The sequence below is a fragment of the Cibotium barometz genome, chromosome 39 (assembly GCF_041138505.1).
Source record: "Cibotium barometz isolate CiBa-2024 chromosome 39, ASM4113850v1, whole genome shotgun sequence".
Lineage (NCBI taxonomy): Eukaryota > Viridiplantae > Streptophyta > Polypodiopsida > Cyatheales > Cibotiaceae > Cibotium > Cibotium barometz.
This window is the reverse complement of record NC_141084.1, coordinates 12672095-12691110: the sequence shown is the minus strand read 5'-3', so window position 1 is coordinate 12691110 and position 19016 is coordinate 12672095. Positions and strand designations below refer to the sequence as shown.

The window sequence follows — 19016 nt, the reverse complement described above, 5'->3', positions numbered from 1 at the left end:
CTCAACAAAATTATTCTGATCTGAGATATCATCTCTCTGCAAAGATGCATCGGCTGACACATCCGTCTGACCAAAAACATCATCTATCTGTACATGATCCAAGGAGGCCTTCCCATCAATCGCACCAGGGGGGTGGGCGTGAGAGACCGCTCGCCACACCTGGCGGACTGAAGGACGGGAAGGAACCAAGTGAGGTGGCGCCTGAGAAGCATGCTTACGAGGCCTCCTGCGACCTCGAGCCCGAGGACAATCTCGAGCATAGGCTCCCATTCTCATCCCACCTGATTGGTCCATCATCTTTCATGTCCATGAAGATGCAAGCCACACTGTTGTTGGTGTCGTCTTGGCACAGCCCAGCAAGAAACATCAAGTGGACGGCCAAAACTACTATGCTAGGCGCTTACTCAATCCTGCAAAAAGGAATTATAGCACCACTAAGCAAGAAGGTCTGGCAATTGTCTATGCATGTCAGAAATTTAGGCACTATCTTTTGGGTGTTAATTTCATTGTGATAACCGACCATCATGTCTTGAAATACCTTCACAACAAACCACGAGAGGGTGTGGTGGTGGCTCCTCCTTTTTCAGGAGTTTGACTTCGAGATTCTTCTTCGCCCGGGCAAACATCACGTCATGGCAGATCATCCTTCTAGAATCGACTCCCGAGAACCAGCCACACCCTCAGGTATTGATGATGACCTACCTGATAATGTCCTTTTCAAAGTTGATGCTGTCCCGGACTGGTACGGGGATACGCTCGTTTACGACGGAGTAAACGAACTACATATGCCATGTAAATGTTCTCCTTTTGTTAGTCAAGCATATGCCGAGGACTCTTTTTTTCTTTTTACAAAACTCTGAATCACATCTTCAATAGATTATGCATGCCCTTGACCTGTATGGTCTGGCAACGGGTTTAAAAGTAAATTTTGACAAATCCAAGCTCTTGGTCTTGAAGGAGCGTGCCTGGCATAAAATGTTGTGGCCGGGTCTTTTGATTCCTCCAGATCAGATGGTGTGGCATTTGGGGTACCCCATTGGATGGCATATTTCTTTGGCACAAGAAAGGCAGTGAGTGCTTCATAAGCTTGATTATTGGAAACTTTTTACTTGGCTGCTTCATGTCCAGTCTATCATTATGGCGTATGTCCAGTTCCAATTGCCTGTCATTCATTGGTCCTCTACTAATATTGATCGATTCATGTCTAAAACGATGGAATGTCTTTGGCGCACTAAAAGGGACCGTAGAGCAGTTCGTTTACTCCGGTATAATTATGTATGTATGCCAAAGATGCATGGGGGCTTCAACATTCTTAATATTCATAACCTTCTTAATATTCATTTTCATGTATTGGTGAGGAAGGCAACGCTCTTATTGACATTTGTGGAGCAGCACAAACCTTGGACACTTATGCTTTCTAGTATGTTGGCCTCCCTCCATATAGGTGCTTTTGGGAATTGGCCCTTGGTGCACAGGATGTCATATTTCGATATTTTCAAGGACGCATTCTTGGTTGTCCCTTTTCTATCTTTTCTAGCAAAGCATACATTGGAGCCGTGTTTTTGATCACCCATTAGCCCTTTCTCAACCACAAAAGGCATATTTTCTTCATTGCAAGGGAATTTGTACCATGGCTGATGTGATCAATGAAAAGGGCTGCACCCTCTCTTTCCCTCAGGCTAGGAGGCATCATCATTTGAGTATGCACCATCGGCCTGTTTGGCATGCTATTATTACTATGCTGCAGATGTTTCAGCCGGTTCCACCATGGTTCTCTACTCTGCCACTCCTAGATTGGAGGTTTGATCGTGGGCTCCCAAGTTATTCCTCCTCCTCCTTTGCGGATCTGATAGCTAAAAATGCCTATCGCATTCTTCTCCCGCAGCCATGGATTCAAGAGCATGGTAATCGGCTATGGTGCTTGGACAAGTCTCTTGCATGGTGGAAGACTTATCTTCATCGCATTTGGAAAAGTAAACTTCCTTTGAAGCAGCCGGTTTTCCTTTGGCGGTGTTTGGCGGTGCACTCCTAGTGGGTTCTTTGTTGGCTGCCAGGCAGATTGCTTCATTAGTTTGTCCAACTTGTTCGCATCCATGTGAGACTATGCTGCATCTTTTATGGTCCTGTCCTACTGTTCGTCATTTTTTTGCTCATTCTCCCAACCTCACTTTTGGCACGCATTTCTGGCTCTTTGGTAGATTTGCTTCCCTCCTTGATTATGCTCAGTTCTTCTCCTAGTGCCGTTACTGGGCTCTGTGGACTGTACATCATGCATGGAACACCCAGTTATTTCAGCATACCTTTGTGGATGTTTATGCTTATTTTCGTTGTTCTTTGCTTCAATCTCTTCAAGATGCTCATTTCCTTGGACAACTTTCCTTGCCTCAGCTGGAATGTTTTATCACTATTTTTAGCTTTTTTATACTGGTTGTCCCACTCTAGGACAGCCATGCATGTATAATGAAACAGTGGATTTCACACAAAAAAGTGTGTATGCGGAGAGGGAGAGCGACCTGCGACCTACTCGTCATTGCTTGCATGCGACATGCTCGTCTCTACTCTCCTGCAATCTGTTCGACTGCGACTTGCTTGATTTTGTTCGCCTGCGCCTGAGACCTACACGTCTTGTTTCTTGCGACCTGCACGTTTTCTTCTTCAAACCTACAACTTCTATTATGCACGTCTTCTTCTTGCATCCCGTTAATTTTTGCCTTTCATTTCTGAGCGTGTGAGTGTGAGTGTGAGTGTGAGAGTGAGTGTGAGTGTGAGTGTGAGTGTGAGTGTGAGTGTGAGTGTGAGTGTGAGTGTGTGTTCCTATACAGCCGCTCATCCAACAGTGTGTGTGTGAGTGTGTGTGTGTTAGGCTCCGGATTGTCCAGTCGATTATCATGGCCTATGTTCAGTACTATTTGCCTTTGATACATTGGACCTCTCAGGACACTTTTGCTTTCATGTCTCAGGCTATGGAGCTGTTATGGAAAACAAAGTCTTCTGCTAAAGCTTTAAGACTTATGCGGATGGCAAAAGTTTGTTCCCTGAGGATGCATGGCGGATTGAATGTGCTGAATATTGCGCATCATGTCTTGGCAAGGAAAATTCCTCTCCTACTCACCTTTTTTCGTCAGACGCAGCCATGGACTCATATGCTTGCAACCATGTGCACGGCCTTACGCACTTCTACACATGGTGCATGGATCACTGATCACTGGGAGGTCATTTTGGGCAGATTTGTAGGTTCTATCCCGGGCTGCCCTTTTGCCACTTCACTTATTTGCGATTGGAAACAGGTCCTTTCGCATGCTCATTGGGCACCCTTCCTTTTGTCTCATGCCAATTCCCTTCAGCAAGAAAGCATTTACTGGAGTGCTGTTTTTGATTCTCCATTGGCCCTGCAAGAGCCGATTCGGGCATACAATCTCAGCAAATTGGGGATTAGGTGCATAAATGATGATGTTGATGCTACTGGTCAAATGCTTTCCTTCCCTCAGGCTATGGCTTCCTATCCATTGGCCATGCATCATAGGTTCATTTGGGAAAAAATTGCTGACTTGTTGCAGCCTTTTCTTCCCATCCCTCCTTTATCTAACAGGGACAGATTACAAGATTGGCAGTTACACCCGGTGGGCTCAAATTCTCATCATGTTATTCTTTCTCACCTAACAGTTAGGACGACATACTCTCTCCTCCAGCCATCACCATGGATTCATTCACATGCTAATTCTCTTTGGCATATGACAAAATCACTTGCTTGGTGGCGAAAGAATCTTCGCAATTTATGGAGGAGTAAATTGCCTCTCAAAAGCAAAAGCTTTTCCTATGGCGTTGTCTTACAGTTTTCTTATATGTGGGGGTCACTCTTGCTAAACGAAGGATTGCATCTGCTTCTTGTCTTCGATGCATGGCCCCTTCTGAAACGGTGCCTCATTTGTTTTGGACGTGCTCCAGCACTAAGGCCTTCATCCGCAAAATTTCCATGTTACTTCGCCTTCGTTTCCCTAACTCTTTTTTTGGGAAACACTTTTGGCTTTTTGGCATACTCCCTACAACCACGGTCCATTACTCTTTACTTTTGTACTGGGTCAGATATTGGGCTTTCTGGACCATATGGCAAGATCACAACATGCGATATTTTGGGAAACCGTTTTTGCAATCTTATCAGTATTTTCGAAGCTCCTTACGGCAATTTGTTTATGATGCTTGCCACCAAGGAGATCTTCATCAGTCATGCCTGGAAATAGTTTCTCTTTGCTTCTGATTTCCCGTTGAGGCTCTCCGTTTTGGAGACTCTCATGTAAATTTCTTTGATAATATACTGTTCATGGATTTACCGAAAAAAAAAAATGTGTGTGTGTGTGTGTGTGTGTGTGTGTTGTGTGTGTGTGTGTGTGTGGCCGCCGAAGACCTGCTCGACTGCTCTCGACTTGCTCCCTTGCTCTGTCGACCTGCTCGTCTGCTCCCTCATCCTGTTCGCCTGCTCGTGTGAGAGCACATGTGGTGAGGCGATTGTCACAGGACTGTATCGGCCCTGTAGCCTATACTGTGTCAGCCCTGCAGTAATCTACGCGACCTTCTGAGGCTACCCTGATGCTCTTTTTTCTCATCGCCAATCTGCTTTTTTTCATCTCTTCCTCGACCTGAGTGCGTGTATAGGAGTGTGTGTGTGTGTGCGTATGTGCTGTGCCTCGCTACAGGTCTGTTTTTCCCCTTCTGTATAAGTCGCTTCAGCTTTCTGTTTTTCCCCTTCTGTATAAGTCGCTTCAGCTCTCCGTTTTTCCTCTCCTTGTAAGATTGCATTTCAATAGTGCTGTTCCCCCTTTTTTCCTGATCTGTGTCTTCCTGCTGAATCGATTGGTCTCGATGGCAGAATCAAGCAAGTATTATGTCAAGAGAGCTCTTTCTCCTGAACCTAAAAGACAATCAAGGGAATCTCTACCCCCCATAGCTCCTTCATCTGAAGATGCTTCCTATGTTTTTGACATGTTGAATGAGGATTTTCAACAAAGTAGAAGAGAATGGACACTACCTGCTCCGGAACTCACTTACAAGATGAAGTTACCTTCTCTTGTGCATCCTCTGAAGAAGCTCTCTCAAACTGCAGTCATCATCGTTTTTCCAGGTAAAATACCCTCGGCTAATGATGTGGGACAATGGGTGAATTCTCTCCTAGGTGGATGCTATGTAGAAGGAGTCTATTTTGCCTCCAGAGGATTTTATGAAGTTCATCTCTTGGATGTATTGACAAAACAAAAGATGCTGGAAATGTCCCCTTTATTTTTTGGTCGTCAAATGGTGCACGTCATGCCCTGGTCTCCTAACAAGGATTATCAGAATCTCATCAAACATCACTGCCCTGTATGGGTTGAAGTTGTTGATTTCCCAGATTATATGAGAACAGAGCTTCCAGGCTTAGCGATGACTTTGGGACAAGTGATTTGTCCCCCTCGTCCCACAGGTAACAAAAATCGTTTTTGCATTTTATGGGATACTGATAGACCAACCCCCTCTTCTATTGCAGTTGAGATTGAGGGTGTTAATTTGGGAAAGAAATATTTCACTTTGAAATGGGGCATTTTTGCCGGAGCTTGTTTCTCTTGTCACAAGTTCGGGCATCTAGCTTCAGAGTGTCCCTCAATCCTTCATCCGCCTCCTCCAGCTGCCATTCCTCCACCATCTAATAAAGGAGGTCAAAAGACTTATGTGGAAAAGATTGAAGCTAAAGGAGCAAAGTCTTCACTTCCTACAGGGAACCAAGCCAATTTAGCCCAAAATAAGGATAAAGGAAAAAGCAAGCTAGTGGAAAATATTTCATCTTCTCACGAGGGTTGGCAGAATGCAAAGAAGACGGTGCCTCTCAAACAAAGACCTCTCCAATCTCGCAATTGGGATGCTTCTGCTCCATCTCCTGGCCAACCTTCTACCTCTTCGGACAGCCCCATCTCAAAAGCATGGGTCAATGCAGTTAAGAAGGGTATTCCACTTTGTGAAGAAGATGATTTAGTCAGGGAATTGGATTTTGAGGGTCAGCAAGACCCTGTGGCAATGGCAGAGGCTTGATGCCTCCCTTTCTCTTTGAGGATTGCTCATCTCTTGTACATATTTTCATGCGTACTTCTCTTAAATGTTTTTCTTATAATATACAGGGCCTCTGTAATCAGCACAAATGGAGACTCCTATGGTATTATATAAACAATACTCATCCTGATGTGGTGTGTCTGCAAGAGCATAATCAGCATTCTTTTGCTGGCCAGCATGGGTTCTTTTCAGGTTATGATATATTTTATGCAGGATCTGGACATTTCTCTGGGCTGTGCATTTTAGCCAGACATGATCTGCAGCCATGTGTAGCATTTAATGATCCTTATGGCCGATGGATGATTATCCAATGCATGATCAATGGAGAGATTTTTGAAATAGGCTCCTTGTATGCTTATCAAATTTCAGCTTCCAGAGCTCAAATGTGGGACTCCATTAACCAATATCCTTGGTCTTCAAATGCTCTACTTGTGGTGATTTTAATAATTCCCCTCACTGGAAAGACAATACCACACATAAATCCCATATGATTCCCTCTGAAATCCAGCGATGGGAACATATGAATTCTTCTCTTCATACTGCAGATTTATGGTCAGCAATTCACCCTTTGGTTTTGGGATTCACATATCATCATAATGCTTTTACAGAATATTGGGCCAGGCTTGATAGATGGTATCTTATTCATGCTCAGCAATATGATGATTATACATGTCAAATGTGGACTGATTATTCTCAACAACTATCTGATCATACTCCACTCTGGCTCAACCTTTCTTTTGGTATGCCTCTGGACGACATTCAGCTCTCTTTAGTCAGACACTTGCAGGTTAATCAATTATATCTTTCTCATGAAAAATTCCAGCAAATGATCAGATTGGCTTGTAAGCCATTGTTAGCTCATGCTCGAGAGGATCTGGATTTTGCTTGGAACTCCTTTGTACATCGTATTCAAAATGTCATTAAGGAATATGGAAGATGGTACATGGCAGAAACTAGACAGCATATCCAGTGGGCAAAATCATACAAGCAGTCCTTGGTACAGATTAGCCATCAAAGGTCTCTTTCTGCTTCTGAACAAAATTCATTGTCTTGTGCTTCTTCCATAATTGATGCTAATGATAAACGCAAGCTTTCCAAATGGCAGACAAGGGCTAGAGTTAAACCTATGCTGGATAAGGGCTGCTCCTCGAAATCTTTCTTTCGAAATTTACACACGTACAGACAAAGTCAATCTATCATGAGAGTCAGGAAATCGGATGGTCTTTGGACCCAGTCTCTATCTCAGTTAGAAAAACAATGCCTGGATCATTTTCGGCTTCTTTTTTCTCTACCATCTTCTTCTACATCTCAGGCTGCATTGGCTCGGAGCAAATTTATTGAGCTGGTTTCTCCTATTGTTTCTTTGCAAAAAGCTTCAATGCTGGAAATGTCCTTTTTGGATACAGAATTGGATGAAGCCCTCAAGCATTTGGGTAAACATAAATCCCCAGGTTGGGATGGTTTGACAGTTGAATTTTTTGTAGCCTTCTGGGCTGAATTGAAGGGTCCAATCTTGAAGCTCATTAATGTAGCTTGGCAGCATCAACATCTTCCCTCAGCTTGGAAACATGGTCTGGTTAAGCTTCTGCCCAAAAAACCTCTGTGTGAAACAATGGATGACTGGAGGCCTATCACTTTGATGCCTGTTATATATAAACTTATTGCTAAAATGCTGGTACACCGGATAAAAGATATCCTTCATGATGGACTTCATCCCAGGCAATATGGTTTTGTTCCAAGAAGGCATATACATGATAATATCTCCAATACTCTCATTGCAATGGAATATGCAAAATACTCTGCTCAAGATGTCTTGGTCATGCAGGTGGATGTGGCAAAGGCATTTGATACGGTGCAGTGGGATTATGTTTCTCAAATCATGTCTAAACTTGGTTTTGGGCCAAAGCTAGTTAATGTCATATACTGGCTTTACTCAGATTCCACTGCTCAATGCTTTATAGGGAAACATTTATCTGAGTCTTGGACTCTAGAACGATCAGTTCGACAGGGATGCCCTCTCAGTGCTCTGTTCTATGCTATTGCTTCGCATCCTTTGCTTCTTTACATGGATCATCTGGTTGATACTAGACAGTTAGAGGGGCTTCAGATTTCTGGTTCACGGCCTTTCATTGCACAGGCTTATGCAGATGATTCATTCTTCATGCCAAAGAACAGTCCTGTGGAGCTTCGTCTATTGATGGATACTCTTTCAGATTTTGGGTTGGCAGCTGGTTTAAAGATTAATTTTCAGAAATCGAAACTTTTACCTCTCAAGCATTGTGATTGGCATGCTATCCTGTGGCCTGGCCAGATTATTTATCCGAAAAGCATAGTAAGACACTTGGGCTATCCCATTGGCTGGAAAATCAAAAATAAGCAACAAATATCTTGGGTGCTAAACAAAATTAAGGACAAATTAGAATATTGGAAGATCTCCACTTGGCCATTACATGTACGGCTTCGAATTGTTCAGTCCATTGTTCTGGCCTATGTCCAATTCTACCTTCCTCTATTACATTGGTCATCTCGAGATCTTTCTTCTTTTATGTCTCAAGCCATGGAAATTTTTTGGAAAACTAAGCTTCATAAAAAAGCTTTAAGGCTGCTCAAAATGGACCTGCTTTGCTCGCCAAAAATGCATGGTGGTTTGAATATTATAAACATCAAATTTCATGTGCTGGCAAGAAAGATCACTATGCTCAAAACCTTCTTTCAGCAAGAACAGCCTTGGTCTATCATGTTGGCTATTCTGTGTGGTCGTATGCGCACAAATGCTTATGGTCGCTGGTTGGTTGATCTATCGGAAGTAGTGCTTGGCAAATTTCAAGGTAAAATCCCTGGTTGTCCATTTTCTACTTCCTTGATTCAGGATTGGAAGAAAGTGCTCTCCCGCATCAAATGGTCTCCCCATCTTGCTTCTATAGCTTCCTCGCTTCGAATGGAAAGCATACATTGGAGTGCTGTTTTTTACTCTCCCCTTGCTGTACAACAACCAATCAGAGCTTACAATCTTATGAAATTGGGCATCCGCTTCATCGATGATGTAGTGGATACTACAGGGCAAATTCTTTCTTTTCCGGCAGCTTGCCAACAATACAATCTTGGGATGCATCATAGATCTATATGGAAAGTTATTGCAGATCTCTTACACCCTTTCATTCCGATTCCAACATTGGATGTAAGAGACAGGCTTCAAGATTGGCATCTTCAGTCTTCAGGCTCAAGATTATCCTCTCAATCTTTGCATCAGATGACTTCTATACAGGCTTATCGATTGATATTACCTCCTCCATGGATTGCTCAACATGCTAATTCTCTTTGGCATCTGGATAAGTCTTTAGCTTGGTGGAAAGCAAAACTGACTTTGATATGGAAGTTGAAAATGCCATTGAAACAGAGACTCTTTCTCTGGAGATGCATTGTTGGTATTTTTCCAGTGGGAGTGAAATTGGCTCAAAGAAGGATTGCCTCTCCTTTTTGTCCAAGATGTCATCATACTACTGAGAGTGTTCCGCATTTATTGTGGTCTTGTTCATGTTCCAGAATCCTTCTAGACAAGATCTCCTATTTTTTATCTCTCAGATTTCCTGCACACAGATTCTACAAGTTTTTCTGGATGTTTGGCACCTTATCAGCTTCATTGTCACAGTATTCTCTTTTCTTCCATTGGATCAGATATTGGGCCTTGTGGACCCTCTGGCTACAGCGAAATTATACATATCTGAATTCACCCCTTCAGCAGCCTTATGAGTTCTTCCGAGCCTCGTTGCGGCAGTCTTTATATGATGCCGTGCATGAGGGGGATTTGGATGTTTCTTGTGTTCAGCTTTTCTTTTACTGTTTCTGATAGATAGGGCATAGGCTCTTTTCTTTAGCACTGCCCTGCTCTTGCATAGAACTTTTTACTGCTGTTTTTTGAGTTCTAGGGTTAAGACATCCTCCTGATGCCTAACCCTTTTGTACATTCATGATATAATGCAATTTCAACTAGTTTCACAAAAAAAAAAAGTGTGTGTGTGTGTGTGTGTGTGTGTGTTTTTCATGGCTTCCCTCGAAGCTCAAAATCTAGAGCGTATCTCCGTAACAAGGAAAGGCATCTTCGTTCTTCCAGTGTTGAAGCTAAACGCCGACAAACTATGATGCACAGGTTGTTTTTGATGCGATGCATGAGGGGTTTGCTGACATTCATAAGGCTTGAAATAAGCCGCTTCTGGAGCACACAATATTAATTGCCTGCAGTAGTTTCTCCAATCAAGCGTTTTGCTAAAAATGCAATGATTTTGTTTTTTCTGGGCTAGATGCTAAATGCTGATGATGTGGGACAATGGTTAAACTCTAAGCTTAAAGCATGTGCAATAGATGGTGCGTTTTTTGCTGCGAGGGGCTTTTATGAAGTATTGTGTTCTGAGCCACGCTTCAAACAAATGTTATTGGAAAAGACACCCATGTATTTTGGCCCGCAAATGATACATGTTTTGCCTTGGTCGCCAATGAAGGATTATCAAAGCCTCATTCGTCATAAATGTCCGGTTTGGGTGGAGGTAGTTGATTTCCGAAAGTGTTTGGCAGATGCAATACCCATGATTGCAAGCAGTCTTGGTAAAGTCATATGCCCTCCACGAATAAATGGGAATGGTAACAGATTTTGCATTCTCTAGGATACGGATGTTGCTACACCTCCCTCCATCATGTTGCATATTGATGGTATCTTGATGGGTCCTACTTTTTTTGAATTAAAATGGGGTATGCTTGCTGGTGTGTGTTTCAAATGCAAGAATATGGCATCTGAATGCCCTGAGGCACTTTTGCAGCCGCCTATTGCTGTTATGCACCTTGTGAAAGTGGATGAAAACAGCCCTGCTCCACACCCTCAAAAGGGTAAATCCCCCTCATTAATGGATCAGCCCCTTGATAAGGGAAAGGGCAAGCTCATTACATAGTCTCTTGTCTCTACTACTCAGGCAAAAAGTACTGATAAAGGTGATGCTTCTGCCTGGCAAATGCCTAAAAATACAATCTCTGCCAAACCTCGCATGCTTCCTACTCGCAACTGGACTACCTCTACTTCTTCTGGTTAATCCACTACTTCAGCTGAGGTCCGTGGAGTTGGAAAATTATGTGCAGCAGTAGTAAAGTCTGGCGCTATTTATGATGAACCTATGTATGAGATGGGACATGTTACTATTTATGATGAACCTATGTATGAGATGGGACGTGTTACTATGGCAACTGACTTGCTTTCATCTATGCAAGGGGATGTAGGGAGTCAAGCACCAGTGCCTATGCCCAGCGTAGCCATGCACGTGGTGATGTGCAGGGCAACTATATTGATTGTATATATGTATAGTCCAATCAAATGCATTGTCCAAGGCCTTTGTCACATAAATAAATGGAGGTTGGTTTGGGACTATGTAAATAGCAGTAAATCGCATATAGTGTGCTTGCAAGAGCATAATCAACACTCCTTGGTAGGCCGTGAAGGTTACTTTGCGGGCTTCCACATTTTTTATGCTGGTGCTTCTTCTTTCTCGGGCGTTGCCATGCTGGTGCATCATGAATTACAGCCACATGTTGCGTATAATGATCCACATGGCCGTTTACTGATTATTCAATGCACTATTGATTGGGAAATTTATGAGTTTGCTTCAATTTATGCCTCACAAACATCTGCTACACGAGCTGCAATGTGGCATCGTTTGGCTGCTTATCCTTGGTTGGGACATGCTTTTCTTTGTGGAGATTTAAATAATGCGCCTGATTTAGGGGACAACAGTTCGCATCGGTCTCATACGCTTTTCAGAGAACGCCAAGCTTGGTGTAGTATGACTAACTCCTTGCACGCATGTGATTTATGGCAGCATCTTATGCCGGGTTGCCCTGGCTATACTTTCCATCATAATGCTTTCACTAGCTATTGGGCTAGATTAGACAGATGGTACATGTTACATGCAATGCAATTTGATGATTTCACTTGTGACATGAGCCTAGACTTTTCGATGCGCTTATCTGATCGTTTTCTAGTATCTATAATGTTGTATTTTGGCCTCCCTGTACATGATGTACTGCTTCCTTGTAAAAGGTTTTTGCTGGTTAATAATAGCTATCTCAAACATTAATGCTTTAAGTCCATGGTACAACAACTCATTGACTGCCTTGTTTTGCATGCTTTTGTGGATGCTGATTGGGCATGGGATTGTTTTTCTATGGGCATGCAGGATGTCATCAGCAACTACGGTAAGTGGTATATGAGGGACTTAAGAACTCGAGTAGCAAATGCTAAATCTCAAATGCAGCAACTTACTAATATTGGTCAGCAACGTGCTCTTACTTAGGAGGAGCTATCCAGCTTCCGATGTGCACACCATTGCTTGGCTGACAATGATAAATGTAAGCTTCAAAAATGGCAAGTTCATTCTCGACATAAAGCTATGTAGGACAAGGGCTTCTCCTTCAAGGCTTTTTCCAAAGCCTTCACACTTCAAGACGTATGCATTCACTTCATAGGGTGCAACGGCCGGATGGCACTTGGACTGAAAATAAGTCACAGCTTGATGATGTCGTGAGACATCACTTTGCTGATTTGTTTGATGCCCCTCGACCTTCTTCTGCTGAAATTGCAGTCACGGATGTGTTCTTACGATGTGTGCACCCTATTCTTTCTAAGGATGAGGCTCTTGTGTTGGAGGTGCCGTTTACCGAGGAGGAGTTGAAGGCTGCTTTGGCTCGTTTGGGTCACTCAAAATCCCCTGGGTGGGATGGTCTTACTCTTGAGTTTTTTGCTTAGTTTTGGGATGATCTGAGTCCTGTATCGCTCCGCATGATTAATGATGCTTGGCTTCTGGTCAGATGCCTCAATCATGGAAAAAGGGTTTGCTACGATTGATTCCTAAAAAACAGCTTTGTGAACGTTTGTCAGACTAGCGTCCTGACTCCTATTACTCTCATGCCAGTGGTTTATAAGCTGGTTTCTAAGATGCTGGTTCTACGACTGTCACATTTTCTGTTTACAGGGTTACACCCATCTCAGTATGGTTTTGTGCCACGTAGACAAATTCTTGATAACATTGCTAATGCTTATATTGGCATAGCGTATGCCAAAAACACTGGCCATTTGATACTGTTCGTTGGGATTTCATTGCGACAGTTATGGCCAAGTTGGGATTTGGTTCTAAAATGAAAAATGTGGTGCATTGGCTCTATGCGGATGGTTCTCCCGTTGCCTTTTAGCAGATGCTCTGTCTTCTTCATGGACATTGGGTTGCTTGGTTTGGCAAGGATGTCCTCTCAGTGCTTTGCTATATGCCATTGCAACTCATCCTCTGTTGTTATACATGGATGTTTTGGTTTCTGAGCAGCGTTTGCATGGCATTGATATTCCCAAGGGGTAGACTTTCCTTAGCCAAGCTTATGCTGATGACTCTTTTTTCTTCTTGCGTAACTCTTAGTCAGATCTTCGAAACATTATGCAGGCCCTTGATTTGTATGGTTTGGCTGCGACAGTGAAAGTTAATTTTGCCAAATCAAAACTCCTACCTTTGAATGAGCGGGATTGGAGTCAATTGTTGTGGCCCGGACTATTTATCCCTCCCGATCATATCATGCGGCATTTGGGGTACCCCATTGGATGGAATATTTCATTGGCACAAGAAAGGCAATGGGTACTGCACAAACTTTTCCATAAGCTGGACTATTCAAAGCTTTCCACGTGGCCACTTCATGTTCGCTTGCGGATTGTGCAGTCCATCATTACGGCCTATCTACAGTTTAATTTGCTGCTGATCCCTTGGTCTTCTTTAGACATTGATCAGTTCATGTCTAAGGCAATGGAATGTCTTTGGCGTACAAAAACTGATCGTAAGGCTGTTTGTCTTCTCGAATGCAGTTATATTTGTGCACCAAAGATGCATGGTGGTTTGAACATCCTTAACATTCGTGTTCATCTACTTGCTCACAAGGCTATGCTTTTGCCTACTTTCTTAGAGCAGCGTCAGCTTTGGGCTATTATGTTTTCTCACTTGGTTGCTTCTCTTAGAACGGATGCTTTTCGCCACTGGATACCCAATATTCCGGAGGTCATATTTGGGAGTTTTCATGGCATTATTCCAGGCTGTCCATTTTCCACTCGTCTGCTTTCAGATTGGCTGCAGGTTTTGGCATACTTATCTTGGTCAGGATGACTGTCGGATCCAAGCAACTCACTTCGTCACCAAAGCATCCATTGCAATATCTTCTTTTGGAACACTCTTGTGGAGTATAGCTTGGAGTTTGGAAAATGGCACAATATAGTTCTTGCTTCTCCTTTGGCCCATACTCTACCTCGTAAGGCTTGTTTTCTACATCGGATGGACATTCGTCTAGTGGCTGATGTTGTGGGCGATAGTGGCTATACCCTTTCTTTTCCACAGGCTAGGACACGGTTTCATCTGCGGATGCATCACCAGCCTATATATGGCATGCTATTGCTGATCTACTGCAACCCTTCCAGCCAGTGCCTTGCTTGTATGAACCTCTTCCACTGCTTGATTGGACATTTGACAGCCATGGATTCAGGAGCATGGTAATCACTTTTGGCATTTGGATAAGCCACTATCTTGGTGGAAAACCTCTCTTCAACCAATTTGGAAAAGCAAGATTCCTCTCAAGCAGCGAGTCTTTCTCTGGCGATGTCTAGTCGGAGTCCTCCCAGTTGGTGTCCTTTTGGCTGCCAGACACATTGCATCATTGACTTGCCCTACCTGCTCGCATCCAAGAGAGACGGCGGTCCTGTATCTTCTATGGGCTTGCCCTACTGCTCGTGATTTTCTCGCCCACCTGAAAGCTCGGTTGCATGCCCGGTTTTCTAGTATTTCCTTTCGCAAGCATTTTTGGCTCTTTGGTAGATATGCCCCTACACTTGATTATGATCTCGTTTTTTCATGGTGCCGTTATTGGGCTTTGAGGACATTATACCATGCCTGCAACACTATGTTGTTTGGACAGACTTGGATCGATCTCTTCTCCTTTTTCCGCTTCTCTCTGATGCGGTCCCTCCAAGATGCACATTATCTTAGAGACCTTTCCATGGCCCAACTGGAAGTGTTTTCTCACTGTTTCTAGTTTTTCTGGAGTAGCTGTCCCATGTTGGGGTGGCTATGAATGTACGTTACACTTTTAATGAAACAGTAGTTTTCACCCCAAAAGAAGAAGAAGAAAAAAAAAGTGTATGTGAGAGAAAGGGCTCTCTAATTGTTTGGGGAAGCTGCAAGATTCTTCATCAACTTCCACAAATCCAAATTACTACCACTTAGAGCATCGCACTGCTTTAGTTTATTATGGCCTAGACACATTTTTCCACCAACAAATATTCATAGACATTTGGGTTACCCGTTGGGGTGGAATGTCTCTGTGTTAGTGATGCCAGAGACTAGGTCTCTCCGATGATAAAAGAAAAACTAGAATACTAGCAATTGCCTACCTTGCCTTTACATGTGTAAAGGAGGATAGTGCAGTCCATCTCTATGGCTTACGTACAATTTTGTTTGCCTCTATTGGTTGGACAAAGAAACATAGCTCTACTTTCACATCTCAAACCATGGAGGTCTTATGGAAACCAAAGATAAGAAAACTCTTACTCTCGAGATGCGAATGAAGGCATTATCATGTTTTGGCAAGAGAAGTAACTCTGTTGTCTACCTTTTTTGCTCAAGAGATGCCTTGGTCAGTGATGATTCCAGCTATGTGTACTATACTCAAAACCTACTCTTTTGGCATATGACAACGTACACATTTGGGATTTGCATCTTGGAAAGCTGCAAGGGAAGATACCAGGCTTTCCTTTCAGTACTAGACTGATACTAATTAGAAAAAAGTTCTCCACTACTTGCATTGGTCTCGAAAACAGCCAGAGATAGGTAGCTCACTAAGATTGGAGAGTATTCACTAGAGCAAAGTTGCTATGTAGCCTCTACTAGTTCACACACCAAGGAAAGCATATTTTCTATCCACTAAAAAAATATATCTAATCCAGGATGTCCTCTCTCCATATGGAGAATACTTACATACCCACAACATAGTTGTCAAGTAGGAAAGGAAAGGTGTGAAATGAACAATACGAAAATGGTACCGGTATGGGACTTTTTATTTCGGGAAAATAAGTTTGATAGATGTACGTCCACTTTAAAAACACATTTAAAGATGCAAAGTTGAGAGAAGGTGCTTGAGCAATGAGGCTTCAAAGTTCAGACTTGAAAGGTAGCTTGAGCAAAGAGGCTTCAAAGTTCAAACTTGAAAGTTGAGAGCCCTGAACTTATGAACAGTCAAGACCTTAGACTAGTTAGTAGTTATGAGGAGTGTTGGGCATTGACAAAGCTTGTATAAGAGACAAGAGAAAGCTTGCAACCAAGGTAGAAAGCCCCCATGGCCCAAACGGTCATTACAAAGTCAAAAAAAAACGGGCACAAAAAAACCATCACTAAAAAAAACAGTTTCCCATTAGTTTCGTTGCATAGTTTCGTACTGCACCATATTTTACATACCTCAGGAGCGGGACGAGTTTTGCAGAAACCTATGCCTGTAGGCATAGAGGATATGGAATTTAGGTATGCATTACAGACCTTTATGGCAAAAAAAACATTGCTACAGAAATTTGAAATGACTACACCTGTCATTCGAGAGAACAAATTGTTGGATTGGATGCTTCAGAGAGATGAGCTTGGTTTTCCCAAAGCAGCTATGTAACAGCTCATTGCTACCCGAATATACATTTTGATTATTCCAGACCCCTGGATTGCTGCTCATTCCAAGAGGCCTTGGAGTATGTTTAAGGCATCCAAGTGGTGAAAACAAAATCTTCAAAATATTTGGACCAATAAATTGCCATTATAGCAGGAGTTTTCCTTTGGCAATGCTTGGTTGGAGTTCTATCTGTTGGTGAAACTCTTGCCAAAAGAAAGATAGCTTCTGCTTCTTGTTTTAGATGCTCAAGTCACAATGAGACTATGTCTCATCTACTATGGGCTTGTTTGGATACCACAGCTTTCCTGCTCAGATTATCTCTTTCTTTGGATGCCAGATTTCTAGATGTTGTTTTTCTCCATCTTTGGGAGATATGGCTGATTATGCACGTTTCCTTCTTTTGACACGCTTTTAGGCCCTTTGGACACTTTGGATTGGTTGCAATCATCTGATCCTTCATTCTACAGAAATTGACAAGTACTCGAATTTTCGTCAATCTTTGCGCTAATCTTTTTATGATTTCCATACACAACAAGAGATGGATAAGCTGCAGTTCAACTTGTTTTTCTACTATTTCTTTTTTTTTCCGGAAAAGAGAATTCTATTAAGTATCAAAAAATGTGACAAAAAGGAACACTCCAGTCCAAGCAACGGAGAAATCTCAACCAGAATCGGGTGCGTTGTGCTACCAGGCCCCATATGAGATAGAGTGAAAAAAATGTCATGATCCCATTCTCTCTGTGGCCCTCGAAGATCCCTGAATCCTGGCCCAAGTGGCCATGAGCGTGTGGATAATATCACACAGATCCTACAAGTGCACTGGTTATCATAAACCAAAGTGCCCACCATGGCCTTAGTGCATCTAGCCTTCTAGGTGTGCCATGCTGCGATGCTAGCAATTATCTCCCATGCAATGTGCAGTGATCATATTTGTGTCATTCCCTTCAAACTTGATTTGCGGGCCCGACTGTGTCAACCAAACAATAGCACCAAAACAAATGTAGGCATCTCTCCTAATCCTTCCCAAAAGGTGTGCTATTGTAGTCCAGATCCTCTGTGCCTTCCTGCACTCCCTTACGCAACGGTAAACTGTCTCTGAAGCTCCTGCACGTCTCGGACCGGCTAAGCTAGCGCCAATGACCGATCTCCACTGGTTGGTGGCAAGTCGTCCATATAGAGAAAGCCAAATAAAAGAGGAAATCTTCGTTTCTGAGGGCACTTCTCTTATACACTTAAGTAATAGAACACTGCTTTTTACCCCCCAAAAAAAAGGACACAGAGAGAGAGAGAGAGAGAGAGAGAGAGAGAGAGAGAGAGAGACCATTTAGTCCCATGGCTGCTGCAGGTGTGTTTCTAATGGTGAGCTTTAACAAAGCCGAGTAATCTGCAGCAATGCCCCTTAACAGGCCCCTTGTAAGCTTTATGGCCTGATTTGTAGAAAAACATAAAGAACCTGGTTTGTAAGTTGGTGCATTGTTATAGGATAAAAGATTTTATCATAAGAAGAAGCAACACATTTGCAACAAGAAAATTTACTAGCCTTGATAGTGAGAGATGTCTTTGATCTCTCTTCTTGTGAGACACCTTCTACAGACAAGTCAATATCAAGCTGTGTTTCATTGCTCCAGACTTCAAACCTCAAATCTCCTGGCTCATTGACATCTTTTGCATTCCCGTATTCATCAAAACAATTGAGAGAAAGAGGTCCAATCTCAGAACCCAGTCTGCCAGAAAAAAAGGCTAAATATTGATTTCATGCAGCTGAAAGGAAACAAATGCATCACAAGTCATCTTCAACGTCATGTTTAGTTTCCTACAGCTTCATGCAAGCAAGATTTACAAGATTTCTACATTGGGAGGAGAGTGTTTTTTTTTTTCAGAAAAGAGTTAATTTCTTTGCAGGACGACCTTCTCAGATCTTTAGGTTAGGGTAGACTATAAATAATTTCCAGACCATTTGGATAAGTTTCTCTAGTAGACATGCCAAAACCGATGGATTATATACTGTGTTGTGGTGAGCAAGACGTTAACTCTGATTCTATAGAACAGTCTACAACAGATTTAAAATTTCTACTAAAAGACCTGGTAGTCAAAGTATCCACGTGATTTTGAGCACTGCCTGCCTTTTGAAGAACCCATCTGCCAATTTTGTCAGAAGGTAAAACGCTAACCTCCACGGTTTCCTTCAAAATACTGTCAGGATTTTCATTATCCATCTGCATTCATGTAAC

General features: G+C 42.7%; 1 protein-coding gene across 1 annotated transcript in view; it reads right to left on the bottom strand.

Moving 5' to 3' along the window:
- GMI1 (gamma-irradiation and mitomycin c induced 1) overlaps positions 1–19016 on the bottom strand; it is a 233434-nt gene that overhangs the window by 29808 nt on the left and 184610 nt on the right. The window contains exons 24-26 of the mRNA XM_086778321.1: positions 18868–19001; positions 18326–18509; positions 18107–18212 (exon numbers count right to left, since the gene is read on the bottom strand). Coding sequence (XP_086634447.1) covers positions 18107–18212; positions 18326–18509; positions 18868–19001 — 424 coding nt within the window. The remainder of the gene's footprint in view (positions 1–18106; positions 18213–18325; positions 18510–18867; positions 19002–19016) is intronic.